The following is a 25,999-nucleotide window of genomic DNA, read 5'->3' as shown; positions in this document are numbered from 1 at the left end:
AACACTTTGGGGAATGAATCTTTGTTTATATAAAATACAGGAACACTCTGGGCTTTCTAAGAAAGCTTCTACTCAAATGTGCAAACACATTTTTATTATTGCACAATTAACTTAAGAGTCCCAGGAAAATGCAAGTTTCTTACCTGTAAGTGGTGGTAGATCACGATCAGTTGTTTCCTCCACTTCTTCCAAACCGTTGTTGACAGTAGATCTGACTTGCACTGCTTGGCTAGTGTAAACGGCTCCATTGGTCGATGTTGCAGTACTGGTAGTGATCTCATCCACCTGTTCCATATCAAGTTGTTTGACTATTTCTTCAGCTTCAACAGCTTGCCCAGGGGAATCTGATCCTGATGTTCCTGAAATGAGGTTTCAGTACAATCATTATCCTAATGTTGAATTACTTAACAGAGTATCAATATTTGTAGATTCAGAGATAATGTGTTCTGGAATAACTGAAGATGTCCCTAATTTAATTCATGATATTACAATACAAACCAAAGGTGGGTGGAGGGAGAAATCCATTTTAGATAGGGTGAAAAATACCAAATTAGTTTCTTATACCTTGTAAGTCAAAGTGAAGTGTGAGACATATACAACTAGGAAACAAATATTTGAATGCAGCTAAGCCCATGCCTCCTCTTATATAGCTCAAGCAACCCTTCCAATAGTTAGATAGTTTCCTTTACGGCAACTGCAGCTCTTGCTCTGCAGGTCAACAAGAAGGATCATCTGTTCCATTAGCCGTCTAAACAACTTCAAAAAAAAAAAATTATGAACCATACTTAGCTTTTATGTTAATCTATATTATGTAGCTTTAGATAATAATTACCATTTTTATTTGCTGGTGAGAAAAAATTGAAAACAGGAGAAAATATGGTCCCCAATAATGTAGTCCGGGGCGGACTGCCCGTGGCAGGATTATCTTCTAATTTTCCATTTTGCTTTACATGTTGGTTTGTCATTTCGTAACTTCCAGCTTCTGTAAAAGAAAAGAAAAAAAGAAAAAAAAGAAAGATATAAAACTGCAGTGGACTGATTTTGTTCCTCATGTCTATTTGCGCTCTTTTCTTGTAATTTTTTTTATATGAGCTACAGTGAATTTTCCTCATTCTATTCCACAGTCAAATAAGCTGGCATATGAATTTTACTAAAAAAGAACCATCACTTACTGAAAATTAAATATCTCACCATCAAAAATAACATCAGTTTTATACAGCACTTTAAATAAGCAATCAAAATGAGCAATAATCAGTTATTATAAAAAGAAAAAAAAGTTAAAATTAATGAGTAGAGGTTTATGAAATACTTTATTTAAACATTTAACGATCAATCCTGCAAGGTGCAGAGTGCCTTCTGCAAGGTGCTGGGCACCTTCAGTGCCCACTGATTCCAGCATCAACGGGACTCCAATGGATATTGAGTATGTTTGTCACATCCCAGGATCAAATTCTTAGCTATTCTGTATGCCATTTTTGATTCTCTAGTAAAATACTAGAACTATTCTTCATAACCACAGATACCAACAGCCATGGAACATAATTAAGCAAATCTCAGTTTTAATTGACAAGTGAGTAAGGCTTTTTATAAATGTGTGTGTATTATCATGTGCATCCCAGAGCTGAAAAGTGCCAGCTCAGAACTGGTTTGGGTAAGAGCCAGAAAATAAAGTGGTGTCATTCTGATGCTGAAACAAAGATAGTTACTTACCTTACAGCAACTGGAGTTCTTTGAGATGCCTTTGTGTACACGGATTCCACCGCAGGTATGTGTGCCTTATACATGCGAATTTGGAATCTTTTAGCCAGCAGTATCCGTCGGGCTGCATATGTGCCTTGGATGCCCTTACACCCCCTACAGCAAGGGTATTAAAGGTGGAGCAGCTGCAACCACCATTTAGTTCCTTCACTAATATTGAATATCCATGTAAGGATTCCATGCCAATTGGAAAGCAGAGCAGACCATGGGTTCCATGTGGACAAAGGCATCTTGAAGAACTCCAGTTACTGTAACATAAATAACCTCTGCTTTTAGCATTTGTCCACATGGATCCCACTATAGGTGACTGACTAGCAGTTACCCCTTAAGGAAACAGGAGTCTTATCTAAATTACTGAGACACCTCTGCCCAACAGGGCATCTGATCTAGAAACTGTCACAGAGGAGTAGCGATTGATAAATATATGAACCAAATTCTTAGCAGCTGTTCTAACAAATCTCAAAAACAGGGACTCCCCGAAACAAGCTACAGATGTTGACTGAACGTGCCCTGACTCGACAAGGAAGGGGTAGTTTGTTTAATGAACAGGAAATCTTAACACAATCCACCACCCATATAGAGTCTCTGATATGACAGAGTTGGCCCCTTTATATGTGACTTTTGGTAACAAGTCGGTCTAGCCAATTTAGAGAATGGCTTTGACCTGGATAAATAAAAAGGTATAGCCCTAGAAACATCCAGCATGTGGAGTTTAACCTCTATAAGAAAGTCATGAGGTTTAGGAAAAAATATTGGTAAGCATATGAACTGGTTTATATGGAATTCCAAAATCCCATTTGGTAAACATTTCTGATCCAGCTTGAAAGTGACTCTGTCCTTATGAAACACAGCATATGGCGGGCTAGTCATCACAGCCTGTATTTCAGTCACTGTGAGAGCTGATGTGATGGCTTTCAAAAACATTGTCTTAACAGAAAAGTGATATAAAGAACATTATGACATGCGTTCAAAAAAGATGCATGTCCTATATTCAAGTCCCAGATAGGGAAAAGCTCTTTAAATGCTGGAAATGCATGAATCAGGCCATTAAAAAATTTAGACACACTGGGTCAGAGAAAATCAAATGACCTGCCTCTAGCAGGAGATATGCTGATAGTGCAACTAGATGAACTCTAACAGAACTAAATAAGAATCCTGAGTGTTTCAAAGACAATAAGTAGTCCATTATATTCTGAACAGAAGAGTCCAAGTGGTGAACATGACTCCACTATGAGAAGCATTTCCATTTAACTAGGTATGTCTTTCTGTTTGGAAACAAGACCTCTTGTACAGCCATTGAATATCAGAACACCATCACTCGACTCTTTGAAAGGAGTAGGGAAAAATCATAATTCCCTAGCAGACATTTAGTTGATCTGTTCACCAAAGGACAGTTGACAGCACATTTTAAGAAACTTCTACAGGTAAATCCATGTTGCATCTGAATGGCTGATAAACAGATCACAGCCAACCTCGCAGCCATCAATGCAAGCTGTCCTGAGAGAGAGAGAGAGAGAGAGAGAGAGAGAGAGAGAGAGAGAGAGAGAGGGAGAGGGAGAGGGGAAGGAAGGAAGGAAGGAAGGAAGGAAGGAGGACAAAGGGAATCTGAGATACCAAAAAAAGTGGGGGAGAAGGGTAGAAGTAAGAACAGGGACAAGGACGATGAAACACAACTACAAAAATAAACTGTTTTACTCAACCTATGTATTATCAACTCAATCCAAAACCCATTAAAGTAATTTCATTTTGGGATACTAGTGACAAACAGACTATTCTGGTCTAAGATAGGATTCATGGTTTAGGTCATTATAACCAGTTTCCAATGATGGAATTATTGCTTTACTAGGTAATTAAGAACACATTATTCTTTATATAACTATTTTTCTTGTCAAATATAAGAACTTGTACTCAACTGATGTAAAATAATGAGTTCATTAAGAAAATTTTGCACTGAATAATCCCTGCATTCTCTGAAAATAGAACATTCCTTTGTTACTGCACCAGACAAGTCACGGCAAGTTAGAAAATAGCTTGAAAGCTGCAGTCTGATCAGCTGACAAAGAATTCCAAGTCATGTAATTATCTCAATAAACACACAAGTTGAAAATAGAAAGTCTATCTATCAACCAGATCACTAAGCTATTCAACAAACCTTTAAAATGTTTTAAGTAATCCAAAGAACAAAACACTTCTGGGTTTGCTTTTCAATAAAAAAAAAAGGGGGGGGAAGAGATTTTAAGTTCTGAGTTCAGTGGGAACCCTGTTTGAAGTTGGAAGCCTGACTTTATGGAGTGGGTTAGGGCTAGAACAGCAGAGGTGGCTAAGGATGTTAAAATATGAATGTAAATTTTACATTTTAAAATTGGCATTACTATAAGCACAGAATAATACATGCCCGTGTGTGCATTTGTGAAAGAATTCCATTTCTTGCACTTATTTGACCAAGTGCCTTCAGCACCTGGAAAGTGGAATGATTCTCATACAAACCACCTGCTATGGAATGACATTTCACTTGTTTGTAAAACACTGTGAAGAGGAGCAATTTCACATCACTAAGTATCCACTTGCCTTTCTGAGTGGAGAATACTATGGATAAGTAGTTCCAAGATATGTGGTGGTTTCCCCATAACTGAATGGTTCTTAAAAAGAAAAAACATATTCATCAGATTGTTTCTCAGTCTCATCCAACCCCCGTATACTTACAATTACTCTCCAGGAAAGAACATTTCAGATACTGTGGGTCCAACTCTGCTCCCACTGACGTTAATGGCAAAATTCGCATTTACTCCAACAGGGCAGAGTCAAGCCCTGTATTAATGTGTCACCATACAAGTATTAGATCTTGAGCCTCTAACTCTGTCCTATTAATATAGGTATGGAATATTTACAAACCTCCATTTACTTGACTTTTCCGTCTTACTCGAGAGATCTGTTTGTTAGGCTTTTCTCCTGTTCGAGGTGTGGAAGAAATCAAGTTGTTATCTATGTCACGTTCAATTCTACTTCTCTTTGCAGGATTTTCTCTTTCTTCCTTAAAACAGAAAAGGAAAAATACACACTGAATAGTGTCTTTTCTTCCACTAAATACACCAGAAAATTCTACAAAAGGTCCTTTTATTGATCCTCACTTCCAGGTGAGCAATGTGCAGAATATATCTATATATAAATATACTGCACATTCCTCACCTGGAAATGAGGAGATATACATATCTGGAATTTCAAACTCCCCCAAAATGTCAGAAATTAATGTAAAAAGTGGAGTACTGGGCAAGAAAACTGTATATGCAATTTCTGTTGTAGAAAAACTTTCTTCAGGTTTTTTTTCCCCTGAAGAACAGATCTGTAAATATTAAGGGTAATGACATTAAACAAATGGCATGCCATACTGGTTGAATTAACATATAAATCTGATGACTAAAATTAACTGTGACTTGCTTTCTTTGGATCCTAGCATACACAGGAAGCAAAGTACATAACGAAACCCAATATAAAATCCTTCATTTGTGACCATCCTTACTTAATATTATGAAATATAGTGTCTGCTACAATACAGAATCTTGCTATACTTCATGATACAAGAATTGTACAGTTATTCACAGTACATATTCAGAACTAACTGTGTCCAGGCCTATGACAAAAAATAGGAGTAAAAAATGTTAAAAGTTAAGGGTCATGTTCCATTGTTTTTTGTTACCTTAGGGTAAGAAGACTTGGCCTCTTATGATGACTCATATATTATTTGGCTCTCATGGAAGCAAAGCTTTTTGTACATTTTCTTTGTCGTGTGTGTGTGTTTTTTCCTCCCTCCGCTCCCTCCTCCCCCCCTTCATTGGTCCCACAAGCCTCCCACTGAAAATAACTGGGAGTTCCTGTGATCTCCTGCTTTCTCCAATGGACAGTACTGTATATGTACAGGCAAACTCTAAATCTTTGAGAAATACAACTGCAGAGATTGAGAAACTAGATGGCTCAGTGGACTGGAAAAGAAACTAAGGCCTTTTACCTTCCAGGTCACTAGTTCAAATTTAGCTCAGGTCAGAATGACAGAAAGCCATTACCACCTGAAGGCTGTTCAGTTCTAACTGAAAAGCATTGGTGTTCTCATTCCAGTTCCTAGTGGACAGATACAGAATCATCACAAAAACCACTATCATGACTGGCACCTACTGGAATTCCTGTTGATAGACTCAGCAGAGAGGCAAAGAATTGAATGAGTATGGGGACTGAACTACCCTTTCATCCTAGAGGTGGTCCCTCCAAAAGAATAGATCACAGTGGTGTGGGGAAGCTACCACTGCTGCTGCCCTTGCTGTAACTGTTCTGTAAAAAAAGGATTTCAGTCTCCAGGACTGTCAATCTGGCATCTCTCAGGAGCATTACGTTTACTAAAAAGTTAAAGCCCAAACTGTAGAGACATCTTTCCTTTTCTTGTAAGAAAGGCCAAAAGAAAACTCCACTACTTCTAAAAGATATTTATTTGATGAAGAAGAATTAAAATAAAATACCCAGAGAAAAAACTAAAAGCAGCAATACAAATAAATATAATAAGGAAAGAAAAGCCAATGAACAAGAGGGGTTCTGGCAAAATCACAATCCATAAAAGTGGAGTTAAGTGTCTGTCAACAGCACTCAAGAATAAAATTGCACAATATTAGATCATTGTTCTATGTGCTTTATATCAGTAAATTTCTACCGTAAAGATTTCTGTTTATAATCAATACGCCAAATATATCCAATTAGTATTACTAATTGCATCATACTGAAACTAATATGGCAATGTCACACTGATATCAATAGGATGTCCGATTTTTAGATTTTTCAGAAACCATGGAATAAAAATGCAAGTTAATGAATGGGTTGCAATGATTCCAAAGGAAAGGATGCACTGCAAGTCAGAAAAGCAAAGATAGTGTAATTTATGATGTTACCAGAACCCACAAATTAAATAAGTTTGGTATAACTTACTTCAGTCAATGTGTTGTAATGTTTCAAGTTTTAAAACTTTTTAAAAAATATCACTGGATGTGTATATCATTAAAAAACCCCACTTTGTTAAACTTCTTACAAACTGTTAAAAATGCTTATTAAACAGGGATCAGTCCTGCAAGGTACCTGATCTAAACTACATCCTTATCTGTATTAGTTTCTCTATGATATCAGACTGGTGAGCTGTAACTCTGATATTAACTTTAAAACAGGCATACTAACTCTATCTATTGACTTAAATGGGAGTTGAGAGCATTATGTAGCTTATAAGATAAGGCCCAATGTCATCAGAATTTTATTGACCATATTTTAGTTACTTTTATGTAAGTAAATAGCTTGAACTTTTTTTTGGGGGGGGGGGGGGGTTAAAGACCCACCCCCACAAGCCATCACTGTGATGTCAGAGTAATGGACTATGACTCTGATGTCAGAATTAGTATATTTTAAAGTATATGTTGCTATACATTTACTGTCACAGATCCACACAATCTCTCTCTTAATTTATATTATAATATACAGGTAACAGAACTATTATATAATATAACACAACACACATACCACCTGAAAGAGTTCTGATGTTACCATGGTAACCACAAGACTACTTTGTGTTGTCATGAGAGCTTTGCAGTATAGCCCAGCAATATCACTCAATAGCATGCATGTTAATGCCACTGGGACCACTACAAGTGCTGTTCTGGACACAGAAGACAAGAAAGACAATATATATGAAAAACATGGAATTTTATATTTAAAGGGAAGCTGTGAAGATAAAATTTAGGATGAAAATTTAAGATTAAAAAAGGGATGGGGGGGATTTTACAAAACCTAAATCATCAGAAATCTCCCCATTTATTTTTTAAATTCCAATGAAAACTGTTTTTGTTTGGATTTAACCATTTCCCTGAAGTGTTTGCAACCTAAAGTATTTTGCTTTGTGCTAGAACAAGGGTCTCAAACACGCGGCCTGCAGAGTTATTTCCTGTGGCCCGCCATAGGTGCTGACTCCACCGGCAGGCAGCCAAGCTCCCCCTCCCCCGCCTCCCCGCCAGCGCGCCGCGTCCCCGCTCCTCCGCCTACCTCCCAGTGCTTCCTGCCGCCAAACAGCTGTTTGGTGGCGCTTAGGACTTTCCAGGAGGGAGCGGGGAGGAGCAGGGACGCAGCGTGCCCAGGGGAGGAGGCGGAGAAGAGGTGGGGCGGGGATGGGCTTAGAATAGGGGCGGAGCTGGGGCGGGGACTTTGGGGAAGGGGTTGGAATGGTGGCGGGAAATGGGGTGGGAAGAGGCAGGGCAGGGGCATGGCCTCATGGAAGGGGTGGAGTGGGAGCAAGGCCAGGGGCAGGGGAGGCTTTTGTATATTTGTATGAAAAGATTTCAGTAATGCGGCCCTCGGGCCAATGTACTAGTCCTCATGTGGCCCTCGTGGTGATTTGAGTTTGAGATCCCTATGCTAGAGCATAGGAGTCAGAAAGTGAAATCAATTTATTGCCTGAGTTTAGTGATATGCAAAATTTAAACAGTTTTAACAATACACAATTTTCCACAGGTAAAGAAAAATTTTAACATATACATAATTTTTACAGTTCCTTTAAGTCAGTGCCTAAATCCTGCTAAACAAATTCCTAAAACACATTGAGTTGCATGGTATCTAAGAACATAAGAATAGCTATACTGGGTGAAATCAATGGTCCAATTAGTCCAGTATGCTGGTCAGTGCCAGATGCTTCATAGGGAATTGAAAGAACTGGACCATTTCAAGTGATCCATTTCCTGTGGTCTAGTCCCAATTTCTGGCAGTCAGAGATTTAGGGACACCCAGACCATGACTAATAGTCATTGATGGACCTATCCTCCAGGAACTTACGTAATTCTTTTTTGAAGCCAGTTATACTTTTGGCCTTCACAATATCACCTGGAAACAAAGTTCCACAGTTTGACTGTGCATTGTATGAAGAAGTATTTCCTTATGTTTGTTTTAAACCTGCTGCTGATTAATTTCATTGGGTGACCCCTGGTTATTGTGATATGTGAAAGGGTAAACAACACTTCCTTATTCACTTTCTCCAAACCACTCATGATTTTATAGATCTCTAACATTTCCCCACTTAGTCATCTCTTTCCTAAAATGAATGGTCCCAGGTTTTTTAATCTCGCCTCAGATGGAAGTTGTTCCATACCCCTAGTCATTTTTATGCCCTTCCTGTGCCTTTTCCATTTCTAATGTATCTTTTCTGAGATGGGGCGACCAGAACTGCATGCAGTACACAAGGTGTGGGGGTACCATGGATTTATATAGTAGCATTATGATATTTTCTGTCTTACTCTCTCTCTCTTTTCTAATGGTTCCTAACACTCTTTTTTTGACTGCCGCTGTAGATGAGCAGATACTTTCAGAGAACTATCCACGATGACTCCCAGATCTGTTTCTCAAGTGGTAACAGCTACTTTAGAACCAAACATTTTATATATATAGTTGGGATGATGTTTTCTAATGTGCATTACTTTACACTTATCAACACTGAATTACATCTGCCATTTTGTTTCCTAGTCACCCAGCTTTCGGAGACAATTTGATTAGAATTTTTTAAACTTCACTGCATCTTTACATATTATTTTAACTATAATGCAAAATTATAAAGCTGCCATTTTTAACACTTCACTTTAACACTAAAACACTATTTTCTGATCTAAACTTCATTTATCTGCCATGTATTTCTCTGAAACATCTTTGTATGTTTCTGGCATCCTGGCTCTTGTTCTTCTTTTAATATCTACGGTTTTAAAATGGCAATATCAGAACTTCTGACTGATAACACTGACTGAAGAAAAGTTTTATAAAATCAGACCATCTTTTAAAAAAAACAATAAAAATAGCAATTTTGAAAACTATTTCAAAGTGGCACTCACTCAATAAAAGTAATGTACTGTATATAATCTTCCCCTAAGAATTTGAACTGAGCAGGTTTTAATATGAAAATCTTTGTGGCTTCAGATCTGTGCCTAGATAGAGTTTGAAAAGATTCAAGTAATTTAGCCCTGAAACTTCATGTCTAAGGTGCGATAAGTAGATACAAAATTCACTGAGGCACACGGAAATTATACCTGATTATACTATAGCTGAATTTGGCTTCTTGTATTTATAAGGCAACTTTTCTTATTTCTCCAATGGAACATCTGATACTAAATCCTCAAACTTATGGCACTATCATAAACGTCTGTAATTGTTTTATAGCCAGACAGTGTCAGCAACTTTGCAATTTAACTTCTATATCTGCATTCACACACAACTATTATGGGGCAATTTTTGTATTCTATTGTTTATAAAACTGTTCTGCCTCCATAGAACATGCCTTTTACAAATTCTTATTCTTCTTAATACAATACTTGATCAAATTTTAGAAAAAACTAATATGACTTAATTTTTTTTTTAAAAGCAACAAAACACTGAGCTCATACCTTGGGCGTGCTTCCTTTAATAAATTTTTTGATTGATGACAACAGACCGGTTTCATTCTTCTGTGGTTTTCCTCCTCCGACAGGTAAGCTCTCTTCTACCTCTGAATGTTTCCTCTTTGCTCTCAAAGCACGCTGGGTGTGAATTTGATTTGACTGCTGAGAAGCCTTCCGCGTTCTCAGCCTCATTTTTTATATGTACCACATGTAAAACTATAAAAGGAAAAACAAGAATACTAGGTTACTGAGGTACTGTATTAAGCTTGAAAGTATGAATCCCCAATAGTTATATATTTATAAACGTTAGTCTGATGCACTGTGCTTAGTTTTTCACTCAATATGTATCTCCCTTAATTTAAAGAATACTGCATTTTCGGGCAATAGAGCTAACTTGGTGTCACGCTTTGCACCGAAGTATAAATCATAGTAGAGACTGTGCATTAGATACCAAAGGAATAGAAAGCTGATCTTCTGGACTACCGTACCTGGCGTTATCATAAGAGACTGATGTTTATGTCCTAAACATATTTATGACATAGGCGTTAGTTATAAAATACCCATCACTTGGTTGTTGTTTTTTCTCAGAAATTTCTTTAGTGCTCATCTAACTCCAACTGCTCAGTAGACAGATGAAATTACCTATACTATGTAGATGTTTAGGTACTGCAAAACAACTGCTCTGAGGATTTAGGAAAAGATACCAGTAGGGAAGTGGATGGTTCATGGTCACAGTGATATGATTCTGAGCTTTTCACCTGTAGGCCACTTCAAATCCAACCCAAGTAAACAGTGACCAAAGTTACAAAAAAATACTGGCAATTGGGTAGTCTCATTTCCATTCCTAGTAGAGAGATGATCATGTAACAAAAAGTAACATTACCTACATGCTTTTTAGTAGACTCAACAGGCAGCAAAGTGATGAATTGGCAGGGCCTTTCAACAGAACAAGGTTGAACTGCATTAGAATGATTTGTGATGCTGCTAGTTGTGTTGTACTTTCTGTAACTGTTGACAAACACAGGGCTTCATTTTCCACAGATGTCAATCTGGAGCTTTTAACCAGCACCAAATTTGCCAACTATTATATCAAAGAGTAAAAGGAGTTAAGATTTTTCAAAGATTGGAATAAATACTTAGTGTTCTCCAGAATTTAATGAAGGCCCACAGAAACAGTAACACAAATTTATAAAAGTTGACCATTTATAATCTTGTGTGTATCAAGTAACAGAAGCATTACAACTCAGGGCCTAGGTTTATGTGTCCTCATATTAATAGTTACAATAAAATCACATTTAGTTGTAAAACAATGTATACAGAAAGGTTAAGGCAAAGAAATAATGAAAACATTCTATAAGACTTTAATCCACTATATCTCTTCCCACCCATTCACCAAAAGAGGTTATTTATCTGTAACTGGAGGGTCTTCAAGACATGTGGTCCCTATCTATACTCTGGGGCTGGGGAATTCAAAAGTAGCGTACTTTGATCTGCGAACATGCCCTGACTCAGCTCATGCCTCCGACTGAGGGGATAAAGGGCAGGGCGAACCAATCGCTTTTCCAGTTCCTTCTCTACCGTGAATCAGATAAGATCCAAAGCAGAGGGGAAGGAGGGTAAGTAGTGGAATACAGATACACATCTCAAAGAACCTCCAGTTACAGGTAAGTAACCTCCTCCTCCTCCTCTTTGAGTGATGGTCCCTACTGTATTCCACTGTGGGTGATTGACAAGCAGTACCTAAATAGGAGGAGGGTGCAAGGATGAGTACCGGCATCCCAAAGGAGGATCAGCAGAAGAGTCCTGCAACAGGGCATAATCCCTTGCAAATGTGTGAATGGAACTCCATGAGGCCACTTTGCAAATGTCTAGGAGGACTTTTGAGAGCTGACAGCAGGAGTAGAATGCAACCAGTTATCCATTTGGAGATTCCCTGGGTGAAGATGGCATGCCTTGACTCCTTCTGCTACAGTAACAAACAGTCTCAGGGATTTCCTGATTGGTTGTGTTCTCTGCAGGTAAAAAAATAACGTTCATTGAACATCAAGGGAGTGGAGTCTTCATTCTTCTGCAGAAGAATGTGGTTTCAGGAAGAACACAGGTAAGTGAATGGATTGGTTAAGGTAAAATTCCAAAACTATGTTAGGGATTAATTTGGGGTGTAGATGTAAAGAAACCTTATCCTTATGGGATACTGTGTATGGAGGTTCTGCCATCATTGCTCCAAGTTCACCAACCCTCTCGCTGATGTGATAGCTACGAGAAAGACGACTTTGATGGAAAGGAGGGACATGGAACAAGTAGCTAAAGGCTCAAAGGGGAGCCTTGTTAGCACTGAGAGAATGAGATTCAGATCCCACTGGGGTGCTTCTGAACAGGTGGGAAGGTTCTTATTAAACCTTTCCAGAATCTTATGGTCAGTGGGTGTGCAAAAACTGAGTAGCCTTGAGAAGGTGGATGGCATACATGATCACCGCCAACTGGATTCCTAAGTGCTGATGGATAAACCTGATGTTTTCATGCATAGGATATAGTCTAAGATGAGAGGAATATCCATAGTTTCTGGTAGAAGGCCTCTTTGTTGTGTCCAAGACGAAAAGCATTTCCATTTAGCTAGGTAACGTTTTCTAGAAGACTCCTTTCTACTATTAGAGAGAATGTCTCATACAGCTGAAGAGCAAGAACATTCTAAGGATGCTCCCCATCCAAATGTCAGGCCCTGAGGTGGAGCTGCCATGGATTGGGGTGTTTGATCTTGCTGTTCCACTGGGTAAGTAGCTCAGGGAACTTTGGAAGGATGACTGGTTGGCAGGATGACACGCTAGGAGGTTGGGAAATCAGAACTGTCTGGGCCAGAAGGGGGCGATCAGGATGACCCTCTCTGTCCTGCTGGATCTTGCATATGACTCATGGCAGGAGCGGTAGCAGTGGGAACGCACAGTTGAAATGGTCTGACCAAGTAAAAAGCAGAGCATCGTCCTGGCAGTGATGACCATGGGCTCCTCTGAAGCAATATGTGGTGCATTTGCTGTTTGCTTGAGAAGCAAGTAGATCCCTGGCTGGGGTTCCCCATAGAGTAAAAATGTTGCGGAGTACTGCATCACGAAGCTCCCACTCATGGTCAAATGCAAAATGTCTGCTGAAGGAGTCTGCAAGCATATTCTGCTTTCCCGGAAAGTAGGCTGCTCGTAGGGTGCTGAAGCACCAGTTCCGGGGCTGACTGCCTCTGCACCCAGGGAGGCAGACATCGCTTCCCCTTGCTTGTTGATGTAGAAGATAATTGTAGTGTTGTCCGACATAAGGACATGGTGAGCGCTGATGGAAAAAAAAGACTTGCACACCTTCCATACTGTCCGTAGTTCCAGGATATTGATGTGCACCCTGGCCTCTCGAGATGTCTAAGTCCCGTGTGCTCTGTGGTTGTTCCTGTGCTCTCCCCAACCTAGTTGGGATGTGTCTGTAACAATGATCCTGTCTGGAGAGAAAGGGGACCCCCACACATACCTGCTGAGGAATTTGTCCACCATAACAGGGAGGACAGTACCTTGGCTGGAACTGTATCATGGGGTTCATGGAATGATGCCTTGGGGAGTATACTGACTATAGCCAAGTTTGAAGGCAACAACAGTGGAGACTTGAGAACAGGGTGATATATGTTCACAGGTCATGTGACCTAGTAGGGACAGACGTGTTTTGACCGGTATCTGAAGGTTGCGTGTGATGTGAGCTATGATATTGTTATGGTCTGAAAGCTGTCCATGAGCAGGTACACCCCCGTGGTGACAGAATTTAGGGTTACCCTGATGAAGTCTAATCTAATGCTAAAACTACTGTTAAAACGGCTAAAACTATAAACAATTAAGACTGATAACTATTTACAATAAGGTTCTTTATTGTTTGTAGGTGAAGTCGAAGCTGCAGACACTAAGGGTTCTGACCTGGACCATGAGGTGACGAGAAGGAACTGGAGAAGCGAACAGTCTGCCTTTCCCTTTACCCCCCCATCGGAGGCACGAGGTGAGCCAGGCTCACATGTAGAACAACCATCACTACTTTCAAAATTTCTGGCTCCAGGCTGATGCTGCACATGCATAACCCACAGTGGAATATAATAGGGACAATCACTTGAAAAAGAACATGAAGTTATTTACAACTTTTTTACATGAAGGTTCAAAATAACAGCATTTACTAATATAATTTGTGTCTTATCTTTTCTTCTTCATGACCTGAGGTTGCTAAATTCATTTTTTGTGTAATCTATAGCAGGGGCACTTTAACAGGGTAGTTCACCCCTTGAATTAAATCAGGCCCAGTTCTCCTGTTTCAGTTCAAGCGTGTCCTCGTTTGATAATATGAGGAGGGTGGGGTTGCCTCGGGAGTTGTTATAAATAAAAGACAGACCAAAGCCAAAAGGGTGTTCAGAACCCTGAGTCCAGAGAGAGCTTAGAGGAAGAGCAGAGCTGGGTTGACAGCTTCAGGAAGGGGGATGCCCCTGAAGGAAGGGGTAGTGAGATGGCCTAGTTGAGCAGGGAAGTCAAATCACGCTAGTGAAAGCAGAAGGCAAGAAAGCAGAACGGGGGAGGGGGAATTACCTACAAACTTCCCCAGGCTAGAGAGCTCTGGCCAGAAAGGGCCAGAGAGAGTTGAAGGCTGAAAGCAGCAGATGGAGATGCCTGCCAGAGAGCTGAAGCCAAAGGGCCAAAGAGGGTTGCAGGCCAGGGCCCACTGATGTCTCTAGACAAGAGCTAGAATTGTATCTCGGCTTGGGTAACGTGGTCCCTGAACAGTGGAGCTTGGCGATGGATGCTCGAGCTGTACAAGAGAGCTGCAGACTGTTGTGAAAGGTGCTGGAGTTGTACTTGGATTGTCGATGAACTGCTGGGGACTGTTGACGGTGATGTACTTTTGGATTGTGCTGGGGGTTCTGGACTGTGGTTGTGGGACTTTTATAATAAATTAACCCTGCAAAGGTCGATTTATATACTAAGCTGTACTGAGTTACTGGGAACCGCTGAGGGGAAACTGAGGCAGGCACACTGGGCATGCCACAGCCTGACATAGAAGGGCAACCCAGGTGGAACCCCTCTATCACATATGGTGGAAAAATGTGGACAGGAGATCAGCCCCTGAAAAGCGGTGGCACCAGAAGAGGGAAAACGAAGCAAGAGCTGCTTGCAGGGTTATCCTGAAATCATTAGGGAGTGCATTGGTGGTGGCCGTCCTGACAGCCACCTAGAACCCTAGTTAGGTGCTTATGTACAAATCTAAAGGAAATGTATTCTATAAAATGGAAGAAATTGACAAATATTTACTGGTAGTTTGGGCCAAAGATACTTTAACATCTATATTATATAATTTAATATTAAAAATATATAAGTTCGTGATGATTTTGTTTTTATCTACTCATTGTGGGTTAAAGGGGCTTTAAAGGCTTACATCATAAACTAAACTCATGTTGTTGGTTATAGGCAATGGAAGTAGTGACACCTATAGTCAAGGTTGTCCAATATTTTCCATTATATGTCCCTGTTTTCAGTTGTTTATAACTTTGCCAAACTTCAACTGTTTTGGCTGAAATCTTCCATGCCCCCTGTCTGCCTCAAGCTGAATTTTTTGGGAAAGTTTCAACTAAAATGGTTCTGCTGTGTCTAAAAATGAGGTTAGGGGAAAATATGCTGTTTTGTCACGTTAAAAAAAAATCTGACAATTGTTTCAATGAGAAGCTACAGTGCCTCCATGCTTTGAAACAGAGACTTGAAATTTGGCAGATGGGTTGCCCTGCTCTCAGAGATATATCTTTTGCCATCCTGATGAAAATTTGCCCAAGTTACAAGCCTCTGAAAAAGTGCAGTTTGCAAATGCTCAGCAGAGACTTGCTAGAGTAAATTTTCTAAAGGCTCTGTCTGCATTGTGCATGTTCCATTCACTCACAGCCAGTATTCCCTCTAATTTTTCCCACCCATGTGCAGAACGAATTTTGTTATGTGCATCACCTCCATATTGGTGCACATAACAAAATTCATATGCTTGGGGTGGGGCTGAGGGGTTTGGAGTGTGGGAGGGAGCTCAGGGCTGGGGCAGAGGGTTGGGATGCAGGGGTGTGAAGGTTCCAGCTGGGGGTGTGGGCTGGGGATGAGGGGTTTGGGGTGCAGGAGGGTGCTCCGGGGATATGGCAGAGAGAGCGAGGACTCCCCCCAGCTCTCTGTCCCTGCAGCAGCACCTGAGCTGGGGGAGAGAGTCGCCTCTCAGTGCCACAGCAGCTCCGGGGCTGAGGATGCAGGATAGAAAGCAACAGAGGGTCCTGTGGCACCTTTAAGACTAACAGTCTGTTAGTCTTAAAGGTGCCACAGGACCCTCTGTTGCTTTTTACAGATTCAGACTAACACGGCTACCCCCCTGATACGATGCAGGATAGGTGCCCCTTCCCCAGCCGGGGCCAGGCCAGGCCCCCCTCCGGGCTGCAGCAGGTTGGGGGCCGGGCTAGGTTGGGGCCGGGGCGTCCGTCCCTGGCCGGGCCTTGGGTGGGTGCCTAAGTGCCTGCACGATGCTAAACAGGCTACTGCATGGCCACACAGCTTACAGAGAACTTAACTCATAGCTCCTATGCACCATCCTCATAGAGCATGCTTCATCGTAGGGCTGCAGGAGTTGAGCAGGACTTTTCCTATAACTGTTCTTCCAGCCTCCAGGGGCCACTGTGGCGCTTGGCACAGTGCTGCCCCGGAATGGAGGGGTGCGTTATCCCAGAATTTGAACAAGCTAATTGCAACCATATTCAGCCACCATGCATTAATAAAATAGAACACCACCTAGTTAAGGGTTAATTTGAACAAGCAGAGCTTCTGGAGGCAAGGTCAAATGCTAGCTGCAGGCTTGCAGTTTCTGCTAATCAGAATGGGAGAAGGTGAGAAAGGGGTCAACAAATTGAGACTGAAGGAAAAGAAGTGGATGGAGATCTTGAGTCTGGGCACCTTTGATATAGAAGCTTATTATGACTACGGCTTTGTCTACACTGGCAGAGGTGTTAAAAAAAAAAAAACACCCCCCCAAAAGACAAAAGTTTTGTCGAGGAAAAGCGCCGGTGTGAACAGCGCTTTGTCAACGGGAGCGTTCTCCTGCCAATAAAGCTACCGCCGCTCGTTGGGGTGGAAGGAGAGCTCTCCTGCTGACAAACAGCAGCTACACTGCGCGCCTTTTAGCAGCACGGCTGCAGCAGCATAACTGTGTCGCTAAAAGCTGCGTAGTGTAGACATAGCATAAGATTGTTAGACATGTTTTGTTAATAAATAGTTTATTGAAGTTGGAGAAGAGATGACCCAATAGAGGTCACTATGAGTGATGTGTTTTGTAAAAATTAGTTCTAAAAAGACTAGACAATAGAGTGTGCTTTGGAGCAGTTCTCTGAAGCTAGCTTGAGATTTTTTTCCTGACACCATACTCCCTGGTGGGGAAGCAACCGGCCATCGCTGACATGCTGCTTATTACTCCATACCATCTCAGATTCTAGGTAATTAGTTGGAACGTTCTAACCTATTGCTATGTCTGTGTGTACTTAAATCTAACAAACAGTAGTTTTAGATACGAGCACGCTTACTTGCATTAATCTTTATTCAGCTGGAAGTGCTGTGTTCCCATTGATTTATTCCTGATACCACTTGCAGTGAAACAGTTAATTTACCACTGCTTTGGGTTCTGAGAACCCTGGGTAACAACAGGAACTGAGAGACTGTCTCTCCTCGACTCTCAATGCTCCCCCTCAAAGGCAGAAATATAAGGCACAAGGGGGGAAGTTTCCCGAGCTGGAAGGGAGGGACACAGGGGCAGAAGCTTGGGACAGGAGCTGAGGGGGAGGGAGTACAGAAGGGCTGGCAGGGCACAGGGGGAGAAGATGGACAGGAAATGGAGGCAGTGGGAAAAGAGCAGAAGGGGTGAAAGAAGAGGCTGAAAGGACAGGAGGATAAGGCTCTGTAACCACAAGGATACACCCCCCTACAGAACCTGGAATTGAACCCATTATTTCTGACTCTCAACATTCCTTTGCTGTCTAACAAAATCTATGAAACCCACCGGCAAAGTGTGTCTGCATCCTCATCTAGTGGCTGGTCCACATAGGCCTTTTCTACCCTGGTGGTGGCATGTAGGTTACGTCCACAGTGCGTCCACAACAGTGTATAGCTATGTGCAGCTGGTGGGGGAAACAGCAGGGAAAGGCTTCAGCAGTTCGCAGCTGCCAGAGCCTTTCACTGAGGCAAGGAAAGGCTCTGGCAAGGGAGAGGCAGTGGGGAAAGGCTCCAGCAGCAGGGAGCTGCTGGGGTCTTTCCCTTTTGCCAGAGCCTTTCCCTGTAGCGGGGAAAGCATCCAGAAGCTGCCAGAGCTTCTTCCCCCTTCGCCTCCTGCCCCCACCAGAACCTTTCACTGTGGTAGGAAAAGTCTCCAGCAGCAAGGAGGCAGTGGGACACTATCTTGCTAAAATAACAGTGTAGATGTGGGAGGCGCTGCTTGGGCATGTAGAGAACCGTGTACCCTGTACTACAAGATTCTGGCATGTTTGTACTTTACTTGCCCAAGTGGTGCCTCACCGTCTACAAAACTACTTATACCCAGGCTAGCTTTATGTGTGGTGTCTGTTCTCTACATGCCTCCAAAAGTGTAGACATGCCTATAGAAGACAACAGGAGTCTACTGCTTTGAATTACTCAGCTCAAGCAGTATAAAACTGTCCAAAGATCCCAGCCCTGCTGATGACCCTGCTGCGAGTCATTTTTTTATGTAGTAAAGTAGTTCTAAAAAAATACATTGAAAGAATGAGATTGCAAAATCAAGCTCTCAGAAGTTAGGAAATGCTAGAATTAATAATGCCCATGCAACCCTAACTCATCTCCCTTATGCTTGTGCATTATGATTCAGTTTTTAATTACATATGCATATACACAGGGGGGCAAATTAAGGTTGTACACACAACATTGATTCTGACATTTCCTAACTTTTTGAGAGCTTGACTTCACAATTTTTACATTCTTTTAAGATAGTTTATTTGGATGATATGTATTTAATACATCCATTACTAATTAGCGATGTAAACTCTACTACATAATATAAACAAAAATACATACTGTACAAACAGAAAAAACAATTCAAGCAAAACTAACCAATACCATTTCCAGCCTGCATTCTAACGGTATAAAAACAGTTGTAAAATAGCTACATCTGAAAATAAAATAAGAGTTAAACCCAGAATCCTAATCAAATTCTAGTTTAAATAACTATAACCTTAAGGCCTTAAGAAAAATCTGTGAATCTATTCAAATTTCTCCAGTAGTTTCAATCTAATACAGTATTCCTGAAGTGTTATGTAGTATTGCAAGGTGTTATAAAGTAATTGCCAATTCCACCCCAGAGATGGCTGCAGTGATTCCTAAACAGGCAAAGTTTGCATATTGCTCCAGATCTTTTTTGGTATTCAAGATGTTATATAAACATAATATATAATTACTAATACGAGTACCCATAGGTACATAGATGGCCAAATTACTGTGACAGAAAGGTCAAATCTGAGACATTCCTCCCTTCTTGATCATCAAGATTTAGGTACTGGACTGGAACTCAGAGATATGGGGTCAATTCTGCCATGTGTGATCATCTGTACATCACCATTTTTCTGTTTCTCAGCTCTCCTTTTTGAAAAAGGAGATAAATATTAGTCTTCCTCACACGGGTGTTACAAAAATAAATTCACTAGTGTTTATGAGACAATCACACTAAGGTGATGGGAGGTCATAAGTACATAAACTGATCAATCTAAAGAAAGTGAAACTTCCAATGACATTCCATGAACTCTAGCTCTTATACTTTAGAAATAGTTTTCATCAGATCATTCAAACATTCATTATCTCCTGATTATATAATTAAAAATTATACTCAAGTAGATTTTTTTAATCCAGTCCAAAAAAATAAAAAAATAAAAAAAACCCAGCACAAGAACACAGTAGAACCTCACTAATTCACATTTTTGACTGAGACACCTATCAACTACTGAATATTACAAGTTAGGTATTAAGTGAATGAACAATAAAATAAGGCATGGTTTAATATATCCCAAAAGTTAAACTACAGTTGTTAAAATAAATGAACAAATTTTATTTATGCTTCATAAAGTCCTAGCAAAAGTACTGCAGTATATTTAGTGTAATAACAACCCTTAATAATATGACAGTTCTACAGCAATCTTCTAATAAAATTCTGATGAGAAACAGAGAAAGACTATGAGGAGTCCAGTGGCACCTTAAAGACTAACAAATTTATTTGGGCATAAGCTTTATTTGGGCATAAGACTGACATTTTTGGGGTCTGAATGAGCGAAGTTCTACTATAACAAGCAAATGTGCATGTATATGTTTATACAAATACCTGTAAAATTCAGATACCAGAAAGAATATTTAATTACAAGAAACATTAGTTATATAAACATAGAACTTGTTAAAGGAAATCTCACAAAATGTACTATAACTACAAGTTATGTAACTTGTTTCAAAAAGGGAACAAAAGTTAAGAAATCAAAATATGAACTGAGTTAATGTTTCCGAATGGTGTATATATATTTATCCTGTTAAGGTACTGTTCAACTCATCCGTACATTAATGCCAAAGAGTTCTTTGGCTTACTTCACATCCTGGGTATCAAGCCTCAAGTTATAAATATCCCTAATGGACTTAGCAACAGTTACCTACAATCCTCTCGCTGACAGAAGTCTGCTTTCCTAATGCTCAATGCAGCCAGCAGTGTGCTGCTTCTACTTGTATTACTTCTTGTGTGATTTTCTAAAACATGCACAAAAGAAACTGACTTACTAGACTGTGTATAAATACTTTAGCCTAAATATGCACGTGAATTTCCTTGCTCACACACATACTATTCAGATAGCGACCATAGTATCCTATTCAATTAAGAGCCTGACCAATATACTATGTAACTGAACATTTCACTTAAGCACATTCTGCTAAGACAAGACTTGCTTGTGTCTTTACAATGTTTGTACAATAGAGGATGCATAAAAACCTATATATTTGTACTGCATTTGGGGTTTTAGTAGAAAAAAATAATTAGAACAAATTCCTTTGCAGCAGAGTCTCTTTCAAGAGCAGATAGCTTGGCCAGTCTGGAATTCCCACCTTATAAAATAACAGCATTTACATAATAACATCATGAAAAGCTGATAAAGAACTTGAAGATAAATAAATGTAATAAATACATTAACCGTGGGTATGTCCAACACTAAAAGATTAAAGTCATTGGTGTCTCTGTATTTTATTTATATAACATAAAAATTCTGAGAAATATCCTGCCTCCCTTCTTTCCTTATCCAAATCTTAAAAAATAACAAAAAAACAAAGTAGACATATGATGAAAGGTTGGAGACAAACTATGAGTTCACAATATTTTGAAATTCATTCTTTAAAGAAAAGGAATGGGTAGAATGGGATTATAACCAGGGTGGATAAAAATAAATGATTTAAAAAATATCTTTTTATTGTGTTATTTAATTTATAATAAAATTGTAAACCTGTTTAAAATGAATAAAAACAAGGAAGCAGAGGGTGAGATCTACTAGTATTAAAAGTTTGAAGGACAGCTTAAGTAACTTAGGAAACTGTCTCATTTTCAAGAGAGTCAGGCAAGCAGGAACTTAAACTCCAGTCACTTTCACTTAGGCATATTTGAAAATTTTCCCAGGCTGACTTGAAATAATCAGTTTAACTATCTGACTACAATGTGAAACATACTTTTATAGAAGTTTATGTATACAAAACATTTGTTTTGTTTAATAAAAATAAATCTTATTTGCTGTTGTGTGTTTAATTCCAAGCACCATCCTAATGCAGCTTGACACAAATCATGAGCAAGAAGTTAATTAACTAGTAATTAAGCAATACATCTTTCAGCATTTGCAACACACTAAAAATGTAAAATTAATAAGAATCTGAAAATATTAATCTATATAATTACTAAAATAAATGTATATAGTTATAGTTTGCCCTCCTAAGTAGCAAAAAGAGGTACCAAATCTAGTATAAAGGCTGTGTAAATCAACATGTTCTAATGGTTTATCAACCAATAGGAATTCATCTGTATTTAAAAAATAACTGTAGTACAAATGGAAAAATTTATTACAATTATTTAAATCAATGCTTTCCACTTGGTGATTTAAATCGGCTTGATTCATACAAATCCACCCTGATTATAACTGCAGCCTTGATTCAGCAATATGTGACAGAGGGGAAAATAAGTAATAAAGGAACAGTTAAAATCAAGAAGTTTAAAGAGCTTCTCTCTATTCTCTCAAGTTCTTACATACTGAGTTGTAAAGGTTCACTACCTTTTAAATATTATCTCTGTTCTACAGCTCAGATAGTGTGTGTGTACTGGAAAGAGCTTCCTTTATATGACTAGCATTTCTAAATAAAGAGCATATTTCTACACCATTGTCAATCAGGGATGAATTTTTCTTAATTTTTTCCAACGCTGATGTCGGAGCAGGATCTAATTTTCTATGAAACCACTAAAAGCAGATTTAGGTGTGCACATACCATTAATTTAAATCGCTAAAGACTGCTTGAGGAAGATGCCACCCAAACTGGAAAGTTGGAAGACAAAACAGAAGGTAAAACATCAAGAACTATGCTACACATGATAATGCTGACTAACAGTAAATTATGCTTGATAAGAAAATTAAGAATTATGGAGGTGACCAGTAATGTTGGACTGCCATCACTCAAGAGCCTATATATTCCAAGAATAAGTATGGTATATGCTGTAGAGGATTAATAGCAGCACTGCAGGAACTGAAATTAAAGTCATTGCTGGTGTGTGGTTTAAATGAATGGCAGGAGCAAATGAATACTAAGCAAAGTATGTGAAAAAGTTTGGAGTTGTTTTTCATTTGTTTGTTTTTCTCCTATTGTAGTGTCTAAGCTGGCCCACAAACTCCCGCTGGGATAGGGGCCAGACCACGCGGCTTACTGGGGCGCTGGGTCGGGGGACCACGCAGCTCGGCCTTGCTCTGGTGCTCCAGCCGGGGTGCTGGGTCAGGGGCCGGACCACGCAGCTTGGCCCCACTCTGGCCAGGGGCTGCTCTGGCACTCCAGCCAAGGCGCAGGGTCGGGGCCACACCACGTGGCTCAGCCCTGCTCTGGTGCTCCAGCCAGGGCGCAGGATCGGGGCCACACCACGTGGCTCCCAGAAACCGCAGCATGGCCCTGCTCCGGCTCCTACGCGCTCCAATGGCCCTGCAGATGGGGCAGCGTGCAGAGCCGCCTCGCTGCGCCTCCACGTAGGAGCTGGAGAGGGAACATGCCACTGCTTCCGGGAGCCGCTTGAGGTAAGCGCCACTCGGAGCCTGCAGCCCTCAGCCTCTCCCCATGGCCCAACCTCCTGCCCTGACCCCCCCCCCCGCCCTCTGAACCCCTCAGTCCCAGCCCAGAGCACCCTCCTACACTCCAAACTCCTCATCCCCAGGCCCACCCCAGAGCCTGCACCCCCAACCAAAGCCCTCACCCCCTCCTGCACCCCAATCCCAATTTTGTGAGCATTCATGGCCCGCCATACAATTTCTATTCCCCCATGTGGCCCTCAGGCCAAAAAGTTTGCCCACCCCTGATCTAAGCATTCTCCAGGCAGATTAGATATGTAGACCCAAGTGCATTTCAAAAAATCTCGTTGTTCTCCCTGCTCTGACTAAGGAGATTCTGCTTGGCTGATGTCTGGAAGAGGCTCTTCCTGGCCAGTGATGACTTTTTGTGGTGAAGTGGAACATCCTTTGTTTAGGGTAAAGTGTTGGAATGGAAGAAGGAAGGAATCTTTATACTTTACTCATCTGTGCTCAGGTCTTACAGTGGTAGACATTTTCCCACACTGCCCCATCCATGCATCTCTAACAATGTTCTCAAAGAGAAGAAGGTAATTCAGTCTCTCCATAATCCCTCTACTGAGACTATTCATAAAGATGTCAATTACTGCCATTTATGATGTGGACACTTGTCTGTGATCAACTCACTTCACACAGAGCAGTAAACTGCTCCAATGATAACTTTCTGTTACTATTAACTTAATCTAGATTTGAACCAGTGACCCTAGAAGTGAAAAGCTCAATATTCCATTAACAATCACCTCAGGTAAACAGATCTCATTGATAAGAAACTTTGTCAATGTTACTTTTAAATGATTTGGGACAGACAAACAGTAACACAAAAGCCAGATTCAGAGACACAGAAATTTAATTAGAGTAAAAGTTATCTTTCAATTCCTTTTAGATGAATCATCCAGGTCAGATCACATCAGCAAATTTCATTGCTGTGAGGCAACTCAAGTTTTAGAAATTAAAAACTTGAAGACTCACTCCTTGGACTGCTGAAGTATTCATAACTATCATAGATCAACTCCATATTTGTCACAATAACTTTCTGCCTTCTTAAGATTATATCTTTGACTAGGAATGAAGACGGTTTGTTTATAATTGGCAACTGTTCACAGATTCTACATTTAGATTATTCTTCTGATATAAAAATCATACACTTCCATGCATTCACTGGCCCTTGCTTTGCCCACCTATGTAGTTTTGTTTATGGTGCAAAGTTGGAATTACAAATTTCTTCATTAATAATGCATGATCTCCCAGCCTAGATAGCACAAAAAATGAAATGCTGTTCTTATTTTATTTTTCCATATAAAAGTCTTCTCCCTGTAACAAATGATGCACACTCACCTTGATCACCTTGATCGATCGGTCCTTCAGCCCTCGTATAGATTGCACCCATCACAACACATCTTCCATTCTTCTCGTATCCTGGCCTGCCTTCTCCATGTGCAGCCATGTCTTTTCATGATAAAATCTTCCCTCTCTTCGGAGGTCGTCCGAGTGGTTGTTTCAGTTCCCGGGAGTACCACTCGGCGACAGCTGCAGTCCATCGATTGTCAGTAAGCCTCGCTATATGCCGAGCCAATCACATTTTACTATGCCTGCTCTCAACAACAACGTCCTGCACTCCACTCTGCTCTCTGATCACTTCATTGGGGACTTGGTCACAGATTGAAATTCCCAGAATTCTTCTTTCCATCACCCTCTCTGTGACAGACAGTTGCTGCTCCTCTATCTTCATCAGCGCCCATGTTTCACTGACATACAACATTGCTGGCAGTACTGTTGAGTTGAAGAGGCTGGCGCGTGTTTCCTTGTTGATTTTTCCTTGGAGGACATCCTTGATAGGATTGAATGCACACCAACCTGCTTTCTTTCTTCTCGAGAGTTCACCTTCCTGATCATGGTGCATGTTACCTTCTTGGCCCAAATAGACATATTGCTCAACTTCTTCTATTTGTTCTCCCTCGATTGTTATTTGGACTTTTGGCAAGGTATCAGACCACATAAATTTAATTTTGAGCGGTTAATTTCAGTCCGAGTTGGCTGCTTTTTGTGTTGACTTCTCGCAGCATTTTCTGTAGTTTGATAGTATTTGATAGTATGATGCACACTAAAATGATAAAAAGTAAGTCTTTGTATTTTGACTCAGACTGCTCCCCAATGGAGACAAGTTGAGGATGAATCTATCTTAAAATAGTTAACATATCTCAAAATTGGCTGACAGTCTCATGTAGCAGAAAGACCATCTAATTTACAGTCTTATGTAGGCTGGGAGACCATATGTTATTAATGAAGAAATTTGTACCTCCAATTACTGCACCATAAACAAAACAAAACTACCTAGGCAAAGCAATGGCCAGTGCATGGAAATGTATGATTTAATACAGAAGAATAA

General features: G+C 40.3%; 1 protein-coding gene and 1 long non-coding RNA gene across 3 annotated transcripts in view; one reads left to right on the top strand and one right to left on the bottom strand.

Moving 5' to 3' along the window:
- Nucleotides 1–25,999, bottom strand: part of CTDSPL2 (CTD small phosphatase like 2) — a 68,654-nt gene that overhangs the window by 25,233 nt on the left and 17,422 nt on the right. The window contains exons 1-6 of one of the 2 annotated variants that reach the window (XM_065559101.1): nt 19,696–19,864; nt 11,074–11,271; nt 10,197–10,406; nt 4,651–4,789; nt 833–982; nt 144–359 (exon numbers count right to left, since the gene is read on the bottom strand). In XM_065559101.1, coding sequence (XP_065415173.1) covers nt 144–359; nt 833–982; nt 4,651–4,789; nt 10,197–10,382 — 691 coding nt within the window. In that variant the 5' untranslated portion in view covers nt 10,383–10,406; nt 11,074–11,271; nt 19,696–19,864. Of the gene's footprint in view, nt 1–143; nt 360–832; nt 983–4,650; nt 4,790–10,196; nt 10,407–11,073; nt 11,272–19,695; nt 19,865–25,999 lie in introns of those variants that run through there. The other variant, XM_065559100.1, reaches the window with a different exon arrangement.
- LOC122174311 (uncharacterized) lies at nt 11,760–15,171 on the top strand. Its single transcript, XR_006175945.2, has 3 exons — nt 11,760–11,854; nt 12,209–12,291; nt 14,094–15,171. It is a non-coding gene; the product is annotated as an uncharacterized LOC122174311 (long non-coding RNA).

The sequence above is a fragment of the Chrysemys picta genome, chromosome 10 (assembly GCF_011386835.1).
Source record: "Chrysemys picta bellii isolate R12L10 chromosome 10, ASM1138683v2, whole genome shotgun sequence".
NCBI classification, from domain to species: domain Eukaryota; kingdom Metazoa; phylum Chordata; order Testudines; family Emydidae; genus Chrysemys; species Chrysemys picta.
Note: the sequence above shows the minus strand (reverse complement) of the source record. Positions and strands in the feature narration are given on the sequence as shown.